Genomic DNA, 18,235 nt, shown 5'->3' on the forward strand with positions numbered 1-18,235 from the left:
CTTTGTTTTATAAATGAACTTTTATATCCTGGGAGTGTTTCTCATAGGAAACTAGACAAAACCACTCAGTAACTTATGGAGTTGATGGCTGAGCTGACATGAAAATCTAAGGCTCTGGACTGCAGGTCTCAGGCGTGATCGTGACAGCCCTCCACTGTACTTTTTGGGGTAATTCATTTACCCTTTAAATACTTAGAGATAAAGAATTGTTGAAAGTGTAGTGTTTCTCTTTCTTTGAAACTTGAAAGCACTTGTCTAAGTAAAATCCCACTGCAAAGCTAGAAACTGCTTGACTGATAACCACTTCTGGAGGATGGAGAAATACAGCTGGACAGGAAATTTTGAAACACTTCAGCTTCTGCCCCAGGAATGGCTCTCACCTTGGTACTTAAGCTCACTATATAATTTATCAGGGCCACTCAGCCATGCTGAGGACGAGCCCAGGAGAACGCTTTTGTTCTTGGCTCCTGGAGAGGACTTCCTGCCCCAGACTCTTGACCTGTGTGTAAATTTTATCTCATTCTCCGCACAGGGTGCACGAAGAGGAGCGGGGGTGCTGAACAGAAGCCGCTTATGAGCCCCTTGAGTCCTGTGCCTGAGGCTTTTGTCCTGAGCTTTTGAAGTCAGGGCCCCTCAGTTGTCATGCTTCAGTCCCCACAATTAAGTTACCAGGAGGCATCTTTGATTACCAGGACAGAAACAAATGACTCACAAGGCCATGGGGCCTCTGATACCAGACGAATAAAGTAACTGATAGGCAAAGGGCTGAATCATTTCCAGCCAAGTTAATTAGAGATAAGTCATTTTATTCAGGAGGCAGATGGAATAATTAGAGTCGAGACTTAGGGACAGGCCTTGTGATAAGGATTAAAGCTAACTGAGTAGAGGACAGATTCACTGCTCAGTAGAGATTCTGTGTGGTTCTTCATGATTAAAAACAGTCCTGAACTGTTACCATGAGGCCCTGCGTCAACGTCCCACTGGGTGGCTGGCAGGACCACTGTGTCCAGAACACCAAGGGGCCTGGTCAGATGGAGTTGTGGGTATTTCACTAAGCACCTGCGTGACTTGTGAGGGATTCAGTCTCCTCATTCACACAAGGTTCTTGTGTGTGAAGTGAAGGAATCAAACGCTCTAAAATCCTGAGTCTACCATCTCAGTCTTAGAGAGACCAATGTTGCTGTAGCCACTGTACAGCTAAAGGAAGAGGCCCTTCAAAATTGGGACAGATTTCTTTTAGTGTGTTTGCTTTTTTTTTTTTAATCTATATCTACTTAGCTCAGCTGATAAAGAATCTGCCTGCAATGCAGGAGACCCCAGTTCAATTCCTGGGTCAGGAAGATCCCCTGGAGCGTAGATAGGCTGCACACTGCAATATTCTTGGACTTCCCTGGTGGCTCAGCTGGTAAAGAGTCTGCCTGCAATACGAGAGACCTGGGCTTGATCCCTGAGTTGGAAAGATCCCCCGGAGAAGGGAACAGCTACCCACTCCAGTATTCTGGCCTGGAGAAGTCCATGAACATGGGGTCGCAAAGAGTCAGAAGTGAAAGTGAGCAACTTTCACTTCACCATACAAAAGAGTAGGATAGTGGGATGCATTTTGAAATATTTTAAACTACTCAACATTAATAAGTCTGGGCAGTTAGACTCCAAGAAAAGGAATTTATTTAGTCTGAAATAAAGCAATTTAGCCATTTAAAATTGAATGTATTTTAATGATTACTATTGAGCAAGCAAAAATCTTTACAGTAATATAAATCAGCAGGGTTTTGTTTTTTTACTTTAGATCTGTATCCTTTCCTGCATCTATTTAATTGCCTTTTTAGATTTGAGAAAGTGAAAAAAGTGCCAGAGGAAGCATGTGTATAAATTCTTATGTAATCACAGGTTATAAGTCTTTTTAGCATCTAAAGAAGTTATGAACTCAAACTAAGAGTAATTCAGATGCAGTTTCTTATTAAATCTGCTTTCGGTTTTAGTGCTTTTTGAACCACAGGTAGAAGGTGTTTAAAACTTTATTTTTTAAAATTCTGTAAATAAAAGGCATGTCACAATACAAACATCGAGAGAATTTTTCTCTTGGTGCATATTTTAGTTATTTTCTTGTGATATGCACGTGAAAAGAGTGAAGTTTCTCAAAAAGCTACTATCACCCATCCACTGGCTGCCTTATTACTGCAGGTTACAAGGCAAATAGATGAAAACCCAGTTGCCTGCAAGTAAATAGTTCCTACCATCACCGACTGCCCATGGATCCAATTGGATAACTCCGTGGTAATTCTAGAAAGCCATTAAAACCCTTCAGGCGCTGGATGGGATGGCAGTGCTATATGTCAGAAATAGGTAAACTGTAATTAAGAAGTTATGGATGATTTGATTACGCTCTTGTGTATTTGGTCCTGTTGTAATGTGAACAGATTAAAATTGTGTAATGGCTAAAGCTGTGTCATCATGCAAACATTTATGGCAACTTCTGCAAATTAATATCAACTGTAAAAGTTCCCTAATGAGACAGTGTCCTCCATAACCTCGAAGGACACTACAGCCACCGCTGCTTAATTCCTCCGTTTCAGTGGTCGCTGGGCGTGCACGTGCCCTTTCTAAAGAGCAGGGCAGCTGCAGAGCCCTTTGAGGAGGGTTGCTGCATTAAAGTGAAAAGGGCATTTTGAAATAGCCTTTACAAGAACCAAAGATGATGAATGAATTCCCAGAATCAAACATTAATAAGAAACTTTAAAGTATCTACATATATGTTAAGAGCTAGTTATACAGGGCGCTTCCCTGGTGGACTCGTGGTTAAGACTCTGAGCTCTCAGTGCAAGGCATGCAGGTTTAGTTCCTGGGAACTAAAGAGCCCACATACTGCACAGCACAGCCAATTTAAAAACATTTTTAAAAGGTAGCTAGAGGATGAGATGGCTGGATGGCATCACCGACTCGATGGACATGGGTTTGAGTAAACTCCGGGAGTTGGTGATAGACAGGGAGGCCTGGTGTGCTGCGATTCATGGGGTCACAGAGTCGGACACGACTGAGCGACTGGACTGAACTGAACTGATTCAGACATAAAGATCAGAAGACTGGAGTTGTTATTTTGTGGGGTTTTTTGCCTGGGTATTTTTTTGGGAAGGACTGCCACTTTCCTTTCCTCCCTTGTCCCTTTTGCAATCGGTATGCTGAAGTGTATACACAATCTCCACAATTTACTAGTGGTCATTGACTCCCGTGTTCCTCTGTGTGGCTCCCAAGCACCAAGCAGTCACATGACTTGACTCCTGGAGGTCAGCAGGTGTGAAAAAGTGGGCAGCGGGCCATGCATTAAGAGAGAACCTACGGTGAGAGCCTTAACAGTCCCGAGATGCCAACCAGTACAGATCCCCATGTGCTTACCAGGGTAGCTAATGCCTATACAACTTAACCTCACCTGCAGGGGCTCCCCCACACCCCCCACCCAGTCCATCTCCACACACAGCAAATAGCCAAATCAGATCTTTAAACAAAGGGAGCACTTTACAGTTAATTCACCTGCCTATTAAAAAGAATAAAACCAAGCTTGTGCACAGAATACCACACTCTTCAAGACCCTAGTGCCCGTCAGTACTTCCCCGCCCCCCACCCCACCCCCAAAGTCCCCCATCAAAGCTAACGCTGAGTGGCTGCGGGTGGGTCGCTGTGTCGCAGCACAGAACCGGCCTGCGATCACGAGGGTGACTTGCTCATCCTAATAGCGCTCCGGAAGAGCCAGCCTCAGGCAGGGCCTCTCGCCGTTACTGTTCCTTGTCTGCCGGTTCCACTTCTGCTTCCCCCTCTATCTCCGCCTTCTCTTCCACATCCGCTCTGGCGTCTTGAAACTGTTGGTACTCGGACACCAAATCCTGGACGTTACTCTCAGCTTCAGCAAACTCGTTGATGTCCATCCCCTCGCCGGTGTACCAGTGCACGAAGGCCTTCCTCTTGAACATGGCCGAGAAATGCTCGGAAATCCTGCCGAACAGCTCCTGGATGGCTGTGTTGTTGCCGATGAAGGTGGCCGCCATGCTCAGCCCCCGGGGCGGGATGTCGCACACGGCCACCTTGACGTTGTTGGGGATCCACTCCACGAAGCAGCCGCTGTTCCTGGTCTGCACGTTGAGCAGCTGCTCGTCCACCTCCTTCGTGGACATCCGGCCCCGGAAGATGCAGGCCACGGTGAGGTAGCGGCCGCGGCGGGGGTCGCAGGCGGCCATGGTGTTGCGGGCGTCAAACATCTGCTGGGTGAGCTCGGCCACGGTCAGCGCGCGGTACTGCTGGCTGCCCTGGGCCGTGAGCGGCGCGAAGCCGGGCATGAAGAAGTGCAGGCGTGGGAAGGGCACCATGTTCACGGCCAGCTTGCGCAGGTCAGCGTTGAGCTGGCCCGGGAAGCGCAGAGAGGTAGTGATGCCGCTCATGGTGAGGGACACCAGGTGGTTGAGGTCCCCGTAGGTGGGCGTGCTGAGCCGCAGCGTGCGGAAGCAGATGTCGTAGAGCGCCTCGTTGTCGATGCAGAAGCAGGCGTCGGAGTTGAGCACAAGCTGGTGCAGCGCCAGCACGGCATTGTAGGGCTCCACCACTGTGTCCGACACCTTGGGTGAGGGCATCACGCTGAACGAGTTCACGATGCGGTCAGGGTACTCCTCGCGGATCTTGCCCAGCAGCAGCGTGCCCATCCCTGACCCCGTGCCCCCGCCCAGTGAATGCACTAGCTGGAAGCCCTGCAGGCAGTCGCAGCCCTCGGCCTCGGTGCGCACCACGTCCAGCACGCTGTCCACCAGCTCGGCGCCCTCCGTGTAGTAGCCCTTCGCCCAGTTGTTACCGGCCCCGGAGTTACCTGGGGGCACAGGGGACTTGGTCATCCCTCTCCCCCACCCCAGGAACGGGCGTGGGGGCTGGGGAGGATGCACACCTCCAGGAGGCGCTCTTGCTCTCTCCCCAGTGGAACCTGCCAGAAAAACCTACCGTGAACAAAGCTGTCCGGTTGGAAGAGGGTCCCCACTCTGCTAGATCGGATGCTGTCCATGGTCCCGGGTTCCAGATCCACCAAGACTGCTCGGGGCACGTATTTCTTACCTGCTTAGAAAGATATGAAGTTAGCAAACTTCTAACTTGTTTTTCTGAAGGTTCATGTTTCATCAAAGTAGAACCTAGGTAGGGGGAAAGAGTCCTTCTAGAAAGTGTCTTGAGTAGAAAGACTGGCAGTGATAGCTTGGACCCCGACAACAATCACAGAAATCTGTAAAAAGCTTCAGAAATCACTTCTTCCACCATTGTCCATTTAGTTTGTTCTCTTGTGAGTGATGAGGATTTTGTTCCTATTGGAACTGACTCTACTTTTTATTTCAAAACCGGAAAGGGGAAGTTCCCTGGCTGTGCAGTGGTTAGGACTCTGCAGTCTTACTGCCCAGGGCCCAGGTTCAATCCCTGGACCCGGAGCTGAGATCCCACAAGCCACAATGCATGGCAAAAAAACCGCAAAAAATTTAATAAAATAATTAATTAATTTAAAAATAAAAACCAGAAAAGGAAGATAAGGGAAAAAATAATAAAAACCAGAAAGGAAGGTCAGGGCCTAAACAGTCTGTGTTGGCAGTGTGGCCCTCCTGTGACCAGAGACAGCTTTTCCAGGGCTACCCTCAGTAGCTCTCAGAATATTACCCGCCTGTCCCTCTGGTCTCGAAGGCCCTCCTCTCTCTACTGTGTCCCCAGGGCCGGTGACCATGGCCGAGAGCACAGCGTCCTACCGTGAGCCTCATTGTAGTACACGCTGATCCTCTCCAGCTGCAGAGCGCTGTCCCCGCAGTAGCTCCCGGCCCAGTCTATCCCATGCTCCTCTCCAATCACCTCCCAGAACTGAAAGCAGAAGGAGAGAAGGTCAGTGTCCAGAGGGATCCCGCTGAAGGCCAGGTTGGAGCCGGCAGATTGAGCAGAAAGACAGGAAGCGAGAGCTCTGGGTCTGCTTTCCTCCCTGAGACTTATCTTTGGGGCCCTTTTCCTACCTGCCGGCCCCTTCCTAAATTTATGCTTTGTCCCTGCTCCTAGCCATGAAGATGAAAACAGTGTTTTATATCCACCTGAACTGCTTCAATACAATGTAACACATAAAATGTCAAATTGGATTTTGTTCCTGTGAAATTCAGGCCCCCATGTATATTAATGCTCTTCTTTTAGAATTTCACATCAGTGTATCTCTAGTTAGGCCTTACAGTGCATCCAGCTAGCAGAGTATAGATCCCATTAAGTGAAAATAAACTGAATTCTTATCTGACTGCATGATAACATCTCATTCCACTTTGCGGATTTATTTTCATGCAGTTTTTCCCAAAAGCCCATCACGAGGACACCTATGCATGCTTTTAAACAGTGCGCATTTTGGATGATCAGATATGTGCTCAATTCAAAATTATGCATAGCCATTTTCTGGTAACTATTTGAAACATATTATACTTTCAGTCACATACACATATTATTCATATAGATATGTGCCAGGCTTTTATGGATACAGTTACTGAAATGGCCCCTTTTCATTACCCCAGAGAAGCACAAATATACTTGAAAATGTATTCGTTTATGTTCAATCCCCAAGGCTGTTTTTCCAACCACATTTTTAAATGATAGCTCTGCTTCGGCCTTGATCTTATTAATATAAGTCTCTATTTTATAGTAAATTATCAGCAGAGAAAAAAGAAGGTTCTCTGAAACCACAAATTAAATGTCTTGTGTATACTTAGGGATGATTCACATTGCTGTATGGCAGAAACCAACACAACATTGTAAAGCAATTATCCTCCAATTAAAAATTTTTTTAAATACCAAAAAATAAAATCAGGAGTAAGACTAACAAAAAAAAAGTGCATCCTAAAAGTTCTTATGGGCCCAAATAATAAGTTTTTGCTGGGTCTTTAACCATTAGGCAGCACGGTTCTGGACCCAGAGCTGAGACCCTGCCTAGACCCTGCACTCCCTGCCTGGATCCTATCTTCATCTTATCTTCCAACTTCAGAGCAGTAGGGGCCCATGCCTCCCTTGTCTGTGTGTTTGAGTTTCAAATGTCTTATCGCTCCAGCAAGGAAGGATGACATCTTCTTTGTTAAGCGGTCATTTTCTTTGCCCCAGGTTTTAAACACCTGTTTTAAAAGACTTTCATTTTTTCCATAGCTGTGTCAGTTACAGTAGCCAAAATTTGGAAACAATACAGATGCCCTTGCAGATGACTGAATAAACAAACGTGATCTATCTGTACAGATGGATTGTTATTCAGCCTTAAAAAGGAAGGAAGTTCTGACACCTGCCACAACAGGGATGGACCCTGAGGACACTATGCTAAGTGAAACAGGCCACTCACAAAAGGACAAATACTGTTATATGATAATGAAATTCATAGAGACAGAGAGGAGAATTGCAGGTGCCAGGAGTAGGGGAGAGGAAATGGGGAGGTAGTGTTCAATGGTATGTATGAAGTTTTAGTCTTACAAGAAAAAAGCAATTTAAGTTTAGTTTTTCAAGAAAAGCATTTTGGAGATTGGAGGCATGACAGTGTAACTATACTTAACACTACTGAAGTAGATACTTAAACATGGTTACAGATGGTAAATTTTACATCATCTCATCACATATAAACTTTTAAGTTGTAATGCAATAAAGTTTTTAATGCAATTCATGCTAGTAGAAGTAATTTCAAAATAGTAAAGAGAATAATCAGACAGCTGTTTCATAATAGAACTGATCACTCTAAAATTAGAGTTGAAGAGGGCTGCCCTGGCAGTCCAGTGGTTAAGAATCCACCTTGCAATGCATGGAACACCGACTCAATCCCTAGTCTGAGAGGATCCCACATCCCATGGAGCAACGAAGCCCATGAGCCGCAACTACTGAAGCCCAGGCTCCCAAGAACCCGTCCTCTGAAGCAAGAGAAGCCACTGCAATGAGAAGCTCCCCCAGCCTCCCTCTACTGCAATGAAGAGTAGCTGCCGCTGGACACAACTAGAGAAAACCCACATGCAGCAGCGAAGACCCACCACGGCCAAAAATAAATAAATAAATCTTTTTAAAAGTAAATTTAAAAAAACTTAGACTTGGAGGTATTGGGCTCTGGTATCTGTTTCTTAGCATTGGTCAATAGAACCAAGTACTTTTTAGAAAAATGCGATGGAGGAGGAGAAAAACTTATTTATATCGCAAAGGATTTATTTTAATTATTTCTGTTGCTGAACACCAAAAATTTTAGGTTTACCACTTTGATTTTCTGTTGCATTCAAAATAAATTAGTAGTTGATCTTTTTTAACTGGAACATAAATACAGGAGGGGAGGGAAAGATATCTTAGTGATACAGTGGAAAAATTTTCCCAAGAAATTTTGGAAAACTATTTTGAGACAAAATTACTGGTTTTAGATACGAATGCAGAAGTGATCAAAGTTAAAACAATTGACAGGTGTTTTATACACATGTAACTGCCCACAAAATTAACAGGAGTTAGATTTACCCTTTAAGCCTTTTCCTATGCCCTCAGTCTCTTTAACTACTACAGGCATCGTTTGACGTCAGTAAGTTAAGACACTGGGCAAGCGCGTAGATCTGCTGGGCTCGGATCCTCCCTGTTACCTTAGGGGCTTTTTCTATGCTGTGGATCATGGACAGTAGTAGTTGGACGTTCCTTACCTTGGCTCCAATCTGGTTGCCACACTGGCCAATCTGGATGTGTACGATCTCACGCATCCTTGCTCTGCGCCCGAGGATCAGACCTGCCTGGAGTGAGTCCCCAGTCTGGGAGAGCTGCTGGTCACTGCTGCAAGCCTTACACAACTCTGGTCATCGCAGTGACAGGACCCACTGACCAGGCTGCCTCCCGCAGTGACCCAAGGGTGTGTCCAGCCTGGAGGCCCAGCCCCTGCCCCTCTCTGCTCTGTCATCCTTGTAGAGGGGGAGTTCTTCCTCTCCCAACACGGAATACTGCCCGATCATTTCCTAGAGTTCAAGACCAAAGGCTGCTGTTGTGTGCGGTGCCTACAGGACTGGCAGCAGGCCTCAGCCTTGCATGGTGGAGTCTGGGCACCAGCTCCAGGCCCCCAGTTGGTCAGACTCCTAGCTCACCGGGGTGACCAGGACCACCTCCAGAGACCTTTCCCACCCAAGCCAGTTGTATTATCAGAAATCCTTTAGTCTAAATGCATGGCATGACAGATGAGTCCACAAATTCCAGAGCATGAAGTGGCTTCACTACAGCCACACATACAACCAATTAGACATCGCCCCACCCTCCCTCAAGAACCTGCCATGGCTCCCCTGTCTTCAGCTGTGCTTTGTCTAAAAGCCACTGGTGGCGCTAAGGTGGAACATGGATGGACAGTTCTGATTTTTATGTTGTATATTTTAATGTTAATAGAAAAAAAAAAACTTGCTAAGTCTCTTTAGTCATGTCCAATTCTTTGCAACCCTATGGACTGTAGCCCACCAGGCTCCTCTGCCCATGAGGATTCTCCAGGCAAGAGTACTGGAGTGGGTTGCCATGCCCTTCTCCAGGGGATCTTCCCAACCCAGGGATCAAACCTCGTCTCTTATGTCTCCTGAGGTTCTTTACCACTAGCACCACCTGGGAAGCCCAATAGTAAAATTATAAGAGAAAGTTTGCTTTTTCAACTTGGCCAAATTTGTATGGATGACATGTGATTCTTGGGAGTTTGGGAAATCAGAATGGAGACATAAGATCTAAACTCTCCGGCTTGCCATCAAGGCCTCTGTTAACCTGGCTCCAGGCTTCCATCCCAGCACCCCCTCCAGACTTTGGTCCTGCGTGGTCAGGGTTCTGGAATATTCCCTCCTCCACACTGGGCCGTGGGGTTTTCAGCTCTCTCCCAGCACATTATTCATACTGGCGGTCATTTGCCCCTCCCTGACATGACAAGGCCCCCTTTAACGTAAAAGCCTGTGACAGCCACGCCCACCTCTCTGCCCAGGACACAGCCTGGCTGCCCCTTTATGCCACTACCCAGCTCTCCTCTGTTGCCCCTTTGCTCTCATCACAGGGGTCTCACTGACTTTGGTTCCTTTACCAAACGATGAAGTCCCTCAGACCCAGTGAGGGTGTCCCTGACACCCAGTGAGGGCCACACAGGAGATGCTCAGCCCCGCACTCCCAGCAAACCAGGCTCACCACCAGCCCCTGCCCATCACCTCTCACCCTGCAAGCCCCAGCCTGACCATCAGCTCCTAAGCCGCGTGCCTTCCTACAGGCCTGGGGAGACCTCGATGTGAGGTCAGTGACATGAGCAGGGAAGTTATCCCCAGTGGACTTTCTGGGGAATATAACCTCCAGTCCTCCCAGGAGTTCAACCATAGAGCCAAGAGCTGAGGTGAACGCTGGGAGGGAAACCACAGGTGGGGAAGAAAGACTTTGTCCCTTGGTGCCGGCCTCAGGCCCACTCCTGTCTGTTGTCCAGTGATCTCACCCATCACGTGCAGACTAAGAGCTCCATGACCCATGGACAGGTCCTGGACCAGGGAAGAGTTGCTGTGAGGGACACGAAGGGGACCATTGTGGACATTTGAGCACAGACTGTGTAGACAGGATAATAACATCGCAGTCACGTTCTATTTCCTGAACTTGATCCTGGCCTGGGGAGCACGTGCATGCAAGCCCTAGTTTTCAGGAGACACTTTGAGGTATTCAAGGTCACCACGCAACTTTCTCTGAAACAGCAGGGCAACGATGACTGAGTGACGCATGGAGAGAGAGGTTAAGCAACCTGGGACGTGTTAAGAGTTGGCGAATCTTTCCAAACTTAGAAATGAGATGAGGACTCTTGCGACATGCCTCTTAGTTTGGAAAGTTCTTTCTACTCCAAGTGGAATGACCACATCATTCACACCTGCGTCTGCTCCACACTCGGCTGCCCCCAAGGTAAAGAGGAGACAGTGTAAATACAAGAGAAGAAATATGCATGTGCTTAGCAGTATTTTTCACGAATTAAAAAATACACAGTGGGGAGGGATAAATTCAGAAGTTGAGTTTTCCTTTTTTTTTTTTTTTTGGCTGTGCTGTGGCTTAGTTGCAGCATATGAGATCTATTTCCCTGAGCAGAGAGCGAACCCCGGTCCCCTGCGTTGGGGGAGTGGAGTCTTAGCCACTGGACCACCAGGGAAGTCCCAGGGGGTTGAGATTAACAGATAAACCCTACTATATATAAAATAAATAACCAAGGACCTACCGTACAGCACAGGGAACTCGACTCAATATTTTGTAATAAACTTTAAGGGAAAATCATCTGAAAAAGAATAGATATTTATTTTAAAAATAAAAAAAGAATCACTGTGCTAAACACCTGAAACTAACACAATATAGTTAAATATATATTAAGAAATATATATACATACACACACAGAATGAGCCTTTCAGCTCCCATTGATGTCACCCCACTTGCCTTTACTCCTTCCTCTTCCCTCCGTGCCCCCACCTGCCCTGCCTGCCCTCCCCGAGCCCGGCAGGCCCCTGTGTCTCTGAGGCTGGAGCAGGAGACAGACCCTGGGGGGTCAGGGACACCCCCCCTACTCCGGTGGCCCTAGAGCTTTGATCGCAGTTTCCAACACTCAGCCTTGTTTGCCCATCACTTATATTCCTGCCTTATCTCCCCAATAGCCTGGGAGTTGCTGCATCGCTTCACCTTCGAGTCCCCAAAGTGCCTCAGTCAATGTTTGCTGAGTGCAGACCAACAGCTGGGCGAGGGTGAGCAGCCCCACTCAGAAGGGCCAGCTTCCCCACAGCCAATAATGTGTTTATTCAGGAGTGTGTCCTAACGGGCGGGGGGCGGGAGGGGGAGACTCTCTCCTCCTTTCCTAGGAGGTGGTCCAGGCTGAACAGGGATGGTCCGTGGAGTCAGCACAGACCTACTTTGGGAAGTTGCGGGAGGCGGTGGGGGGCAGAGCTGCTGGGAGGGTCTGGGGGTGCCCTCCATCTGTGTTTTCACTCCATTCCGGAGGAATGCAGTCCAGCAAGCTGGGCGCCCCCAGCCTCCACCCTCCTTGGAGCACCCTCCTTGGGTCACCTGAGTTTGCCAGAATTCCAGATGAGCGCTTAAAAGGTTTTTCTGTTAATGGTAGCAAAAAGGGGGAAGAAGAGGAACCCTGTTTGCTCTGATTCCGGTGGGGCCAGTGGTGTTTACTCAGCCCGGGTGGCATGCGCTGTCAGGGGTGGGGGCTGATGGGGGTGGTGCGGATGCCAGGAAGGGAGGCTGGGATTGGGGGCCCACCTCCCTCAAACCTGGAAAGCCCAATAGAGGTCCCGAGGCCCAAGTCTGCAGCCCTCAACCATTGCACCGACAGTGTTTTTCGCGTCAGCTTCACGTGATGGAAGGCAGCGATGCAACTGATGGTGTAGACGCCGCTGTCTCCCGGGCCTGGGTCCTGAGCGCCTACTGGGTGTCTGGCCTGAGCTGCTGTGGGCGCAGGAGTTAACATGTCGGGTGGCACCAGGAGGCAGGACATATGGCGGGGCTAATGCCAGCCTGTCTCTGCCCCTCTGTCCTTATTTATGAAAGTACCTGCTCCCCTGGGGAACACACGCCCCTCTGGCTGCTAGGTTAGCGAGAGCCAGTGAGGTGGTGAAGACACAATTCCTTTCTCAGGCCCCCAGGAGTGCCCCCTTCCTGACGCACAGGTGAACAGGCCCCCCTGGGGGACCCAAGGTCTGCACTCCCGCCAGGCAGAAGGTGACCCCTTGCCCTGAAGCACAGCAAGGGATTCAAAGCTGCCATCTGTGATGAGCGACAAAGCCATCTTCTCCCCCGAGAAGGACTGTGACAAAGGCAGGTGACAGTGATAGGGCCTGAACCGAGCTCCAGGGGGACAGCGGCAGGAGGCCCCTGCACACCGGGGGTGACCCCACACACCCCCCTGGAGATGGTTAAGTACCCTCAGGCCAGCCCTTCGTTGTGAGGAGCAGCCCTTGACAAGACGCTGTGGCAGCAAGCCCCTTCCTGGATGACACTCGGGTCTATTATGGGAACAGGACCAAGATGATAAGGAAAACCAGTGTCATCAAGAAACCCCACATCAGCTGCTCCCAGACTTCCTGCGGAGGTGACCCCAGTGGTCGGATGGAGCTCCCCGCATCCTCCACTCAGCAAATGAACTTCAAGTAGGAGAAAAACAAAGTTCTCAGAGAATTCATTGATTTCATCCGCCCCAAGCTTCCACTTCTGAGCGCATCAAAGTTCCTTGCATAACTTAAGAGAAGGCTGGTGAATTACAGTGTTTGCTTGTGATTCAGAGGCAGAAATTTTTCCAAATGTCTTAGTAAGAAAATGACATCTGAGGGGCCATTAGGAGTGACTCAGCGGATGTGGGCAGATCATCAGATGAACTGAGTTCCACTTGCTTGTACTCTCCTCCTCGTGCATTCTCCTAATGTAAAAGAAAGTTCTGGGAAAATGAATAAGTAACTGCAAGAAGAGAAAAAGTAAGCAAGAAACTAGTTACTGTTTTTCTTTAAGCCAGGCTGCCCAGCTCCACGGAGGAGTTTGAGACCTTCTCTCCCTTGGGTGCCCCACGCCGACAGCTCCCCATCCCTCTCCAGCCTCAAGTTCAAAATGGGGATGACATGCCATCTCTTCGGTACATTGAGAATCAGCGTCCTGGGATGTGGCACCTCTCATTTGCAGGAGGAAACACACACACACCTCCCGTGAGCCGCCGTGGCTCTGAGATATACAGAAACATTAACCTTCTCGCTCATATCTGTCCCATCTCCCAAGGTGTGCAGCTCCTGATAAGCCATGTTCAGTGGCAGAAAGAGAGATAACACAACATGGATGAAATCAAACAAAAATATATATTTCCTCAAGCCCAGCGTTTGTCCAAGAAACCTCCACTGTACAAGCCTCAGAATTCTATTTGTTTAGCCAACAAATGTTGGCTAAGTACTCTTTGAGGAACTCAGAAGAGCTTGAAGGACCTCAGAAATGTCAGAAATGTGGTTCCTGCCCTCCAGGGCGGAGAGACTCTCCTGCCAAACCTCCCTTCTCTGTCCTTCACCAAGTGCTCTGCCACCATCTCTCTGGCTGCACCCACCTCCAGTCAAAGGTCCGCAGAGTCAAAGCTGTGGTTTTTCCAGTAGTCATGTATGGACATGACAGTTGGACCATAAAGGAGGCTGAGTGCCAAAGAGTTGATGCTTTCGAGTTGTGGTGTTGGAGAAGACCCTTCAGAATCCCTTGGACAGCAAGGAGATCAAACCAGTCAGCCCTAAAGGAAATCAACCCTGAATATTCATTGGAAGGACTGATGCTGAAGCTCCAATACTTTGGCTACCTGATGCGAAGAGCCGACTCATTGGAAAAACCCCTGATGCTGGAAAAGATTGAGGGCAGGAAGGGAAGTGGGGGACAGAGGATGAGATGGTTAGAAGGCATCACCGACTCAATGGATGTGAATCTGAGCTATCTCCTGGAGATAGTGAAGGACAGAGGAGCCTGGGGTGCATGGGGTCACAAACAGTCAGACACAATTTAGCGACTGAACAACAAGTCAGGGGATGGTTCTTTCATTTGGTGGAAGAGACTGAAGCTCAGAGAGGGACCTGATGGGTTGACATGTGTCCCAGGATGACACGGCAGAACCAAAGGTGGTTCTAAAAAGATGATTCCAGGTGTGGAGAGGCAGGTTGGCCAGACAGCCTTTAGCCAGGCCTCCTCCTCACCTCTGGTCCATAACTGGGTCCCACGAGCCCTGCCGCCCATCTCAGCATCTCTCCAGCCGAATCAGTAACCCACCACCAGCAGCAGCTCTTGACCGCAATAGCCTCTAACTGACCACCACCCCCTAGCCTTCCATCCTTCCATCTTTCCTCCCAGAGGGAGCTCATAGAAAATAAAGACATCACCACTGCTCCCCAGGAAACTAGCAGCCACCAGGGTAAAACCACCCCTCTCACCACAGCTGATATATTGTTCCGATTGATGGGGAAACCCCTGGGGTGAGTGGGGAGCAGGGAGGGAGCCAAAGGAGGCGGAGACACAGGCCTGCCCCAGGGAGGGAGGGACAAGGGAGGGCTGGCTGGGACCTGGAGGCGGAGGAGGAGCCCTGCATTTGAGGACAGTGGCCTTTGGGGAGCAGGAAGCTGGCCTTAGATCCCAGAGCGCAGCAGCTGAGAGGTGCGTTTACAACCCAGGGACCTCGCCCAGCCTCCTTCTTCTCCAGCCATCTCTGAGGCCACCTGGTCATACCTACCCAGAGTGTCTGCCTTTCAATTCCTTGCACATGCTTGAAAAGTCCAGCACTTTCCATGGCTGCGTCCTCGTCAGTCAATCCCAACTCACAGGATGGCTAAGAGAACCACCCCAGAGCAAACTCCCAGAGGCCCTGTCTCTGGATCCAGCTCTTTCTACTTGGACACTCTTCCTGTTTCCATGTGGCCCCTTACCAGAATGTCCACTCCTGGCAGGCAGAGACTGACACTCCTATGTCCCCAGGGCTGGGACAACGACATGGCGCATCCTAGATTCTCAGCATGCTTGCCAAGTTCCCTTTTGGGTCCCAGAAGACTGGATCCAGTGAACGAGGCAGGCCACGCTCCAAGGGCTCCAGGGGAGGCTCCTGGGTGGGCCTGATGGGACCTGCCGGGTGGACGGTGGGTGGCATGCTCTGAAGGTGAGACTGACAGGCCAGTCTCACAAATGTGACCCCCAGGAGGCGAGTCCCCTCCCAAGCCAGCCTGTGTGACCAGCAGAGGGTGTGGTGGCGATGGCGTTTGGGGACCACATTCACGGCATAGGGTCAGCGTGAACATCTAACCAAGTGACTGTTTGGACAGAGGGGCAGCTGGCGAGGGACCCATGTTGCCCACGAGCCAGACATGCCTCCCAACATGCCAGCACCCATCACGGTAAAGGCAGTATCCAAGACCTGGCTCAGCCCAGGAAGGTGAGAGAATAGGAAGTGTCTGCTCGTGTCATGCAGGCAGCATGGCACGAGCCAAGAAGGAGAAGAGGGCTTGGAGGCAAGTCCACAGTAAATGAAAACTCACCTGTATTCTTGTGCAAGTGGGGAGGCTGGGTCGGCCCCAGCCTGGCTGTAAAGTGTGAGAGATTTCTTTATCAGGACGAGGGGACAAGTCAACCTTATTTTTAGAAATGAATAGGCTTTTGTGTCATGGACTTGCATCACATGTTTGCCAGGAGACTTTATGGGGCAATAAAAAAGATAAACAGGCTAGATTCAAACCCGCCACCCATGAACCTCGGTCTGAGTACAGGTCTCTCATCCTCTCTGGAGCCTCAGTCTCCCCATCTGTAAAATGGGTGACAGCATCTGATTCCCACCTCACAGGCTTGTGCCGAGGATCAAATGAGAGAAGACTTTCCCAGACAGGAGTTGTCTAGACTGACTTTGTATCTGCCTTCGGGCACGGCTGAGCGGCAGGGACAAATCAGTTACTCAGTTACAGGCCGGCTCCCTGAGCTTCTGTCCCAGGCAGATAAGACGAGTCATTATCCACAAAACACCCTCCCAGACACACAGAGCAGTGGTGGCGTCAGGAAGAGACAGAGCTTTCATATCCGCAGGGTCCCCAAACCTGCAACTCAGGTGCACCTGCTCTGGGGAGAGATGAGCTGGTGGGCGGGGCAGCCAGTCCAGCAACTCCTTCCTCTCTGCAGTCCCAGCAGGTTTTGAGTTTCACCTGTGCACCTTCAGAGAGCTCCTGGAGTCAAACGCCCTCCCCTCACAGCAGTGGCCAGAGCTAGGGCCCCTCCCTCGACAGACCGCAGCTCTGAGGGACTCCCAAAGTGACGCGGCCAGCTCATCCCCCAGAGCTGGGAGCCAGGCAGACGTATATCCATGGACCAGAGCCAACTTCAGGGGGGAGAAACGGCCCAGAGGCTTGACTCCATGTGGTGCACCCATCACAGGTGCTGAAGAGGCAGAGCGGGTCACAGGAGAACGCACTCGCTTCTTCTTGCCTTGAAAGTTGTGGTTTCAAATGTCTGGCCTTCCTCCCCCCTCCACCTGCTAGATTTTCCCATCATCCTCTGAGTCTGCATAGCTTCCAGGGCAGGGAAACCCTGGTACACCACCACCTGTCAGCCTGAGAATGTCACCATCCCTCCCTTTAACCTGCCTTCTCCAGGGCCCAATGTGTGACCACTGCCCCACTCTGACCCTTTCACAGACCCTGGCCTACGGAGTTGCATCATCAGGCAGGCCCAGCTCCAGAATGTGCAGCTCAAAATGAAAATGGGGGGGCCTTAGCAGACCAGAATCTCACCAAGTGCTCAGGGCCCTGTTGATGTCAGGTGTCACACGCCCACGACACTGGCCCTGATCATCATAATACCAACACCTGTGGACCTTCTACGAGAAGCCCAGAACACCTTTAGAGCATCCAGGTCCCCCAACACTGCAGGAACGGAAGAGCTTATAACCCGGCACATTTCCACCCAGCATCAGGGATGCAGCCCCAGACCTCATAGCACTCCCCTGAGGTGGGGCCAACGGGTCATCTCTTGGGCCCTGACCATCTATGGGCACTTGGGAGGTCCCCACAATATTCATCACCCTACAATAGGGGGACCACTGTGGTCATTCTTCAGCAACTATGAGCTTTTATGATTTTTTAAAATGTTTATTTATTTATTTTTGACTCTTCTGGGTCTTTGTGTCAGCTCAGGCTTTTCTCTAGTTGTGGCAAGTGGAGGCTACTCTCCAGCACACGAGCTTCTCACTTCTTCTCTTGTTGAGGAGCACAGGCTCTGGAGAACAGGCCAGTAGTTGCAACTCATGGGCTTAGTTGCCCTATGGCATGCGGGATCTTCCTAGGTCAGGGATCAGACCCATGTCTTCCACATTGTCAGGCAGTTTCTTTAACACTGCACGACCTGAGAAGCTCATATTTTTCTTTAAAGGAGACCCAAAACCCACCTCTTAGGAAGGCCCCACCTGGATGGTGGACGTCACCGGGGTCACCCAGGGACAACCCCGCAGGTTTGTTTCCTCCTACGGATGGAGGACCCATTGGCTGCTTCACTTTGGCTGTGGAGGAGAGAGGTGAGGGATGGGGAAACCCCGGCTGGGAACTCCCTTCCCACACCTTCTGCTCCCGGGGAAAGGGAAAGGCTTTGGGACCAGGCCCAGGACACATGCTGGGGCAAGCACCAAGGAGCCTGCTTTCCAAGAAGATAAAGGACACCTCATTGGATAGAGGCCATGTCTACATGTCGAGAGACAGCCTCTCG

The 18,235-nt window shown here is 49.8% G+C and overlaps 1 protein-coding gene across 1 annotated transcript; it reads right to left on the reverse strand.

Annotated features, from left to right (window-relative positions):
- Positions 1-1,694: 1,694 nt before the first annotated feature.
- On the reverse strand, positions 1,695-9,289 carry TUBB1 (tubulin beta 1 class VI). The gene is made up of 4 exons (XM_043884772.1): positions 8,673-9,289; positions 5,757-5,865; positions 4,975-5,085; positions 1,695-4,846 (listed from the first exon to the last, which is right to left on the reverse strand). The coding sequence occupies exons 1-4, from the start codon at positions 8,727-8,729 to the stop codon at positions 3,768-3,770; spliced, it is 1,356 nt and encodes a 451-aa protein (XP_043740707.1). The 5' UTR covers positions 8,730-9,289; the 3' UTR covers positions 1,695-3,767.
- Positions 9,290-18,235: the final 8,946 nt, after the last annotated feature.

This window comes from Cervus elaphus, chromosome 23, assembly GCF_910594005.1.
Source record: "Cervus elaphus chromosome 23, mCerEla1.1, whole genome shotgun sequence".
Lineage (NCBI taxonomy): Eukaryota > Metazoa > Chordata > Mammalia > Artiodactyla > Cervidae > Cervus > Cervus elaphus.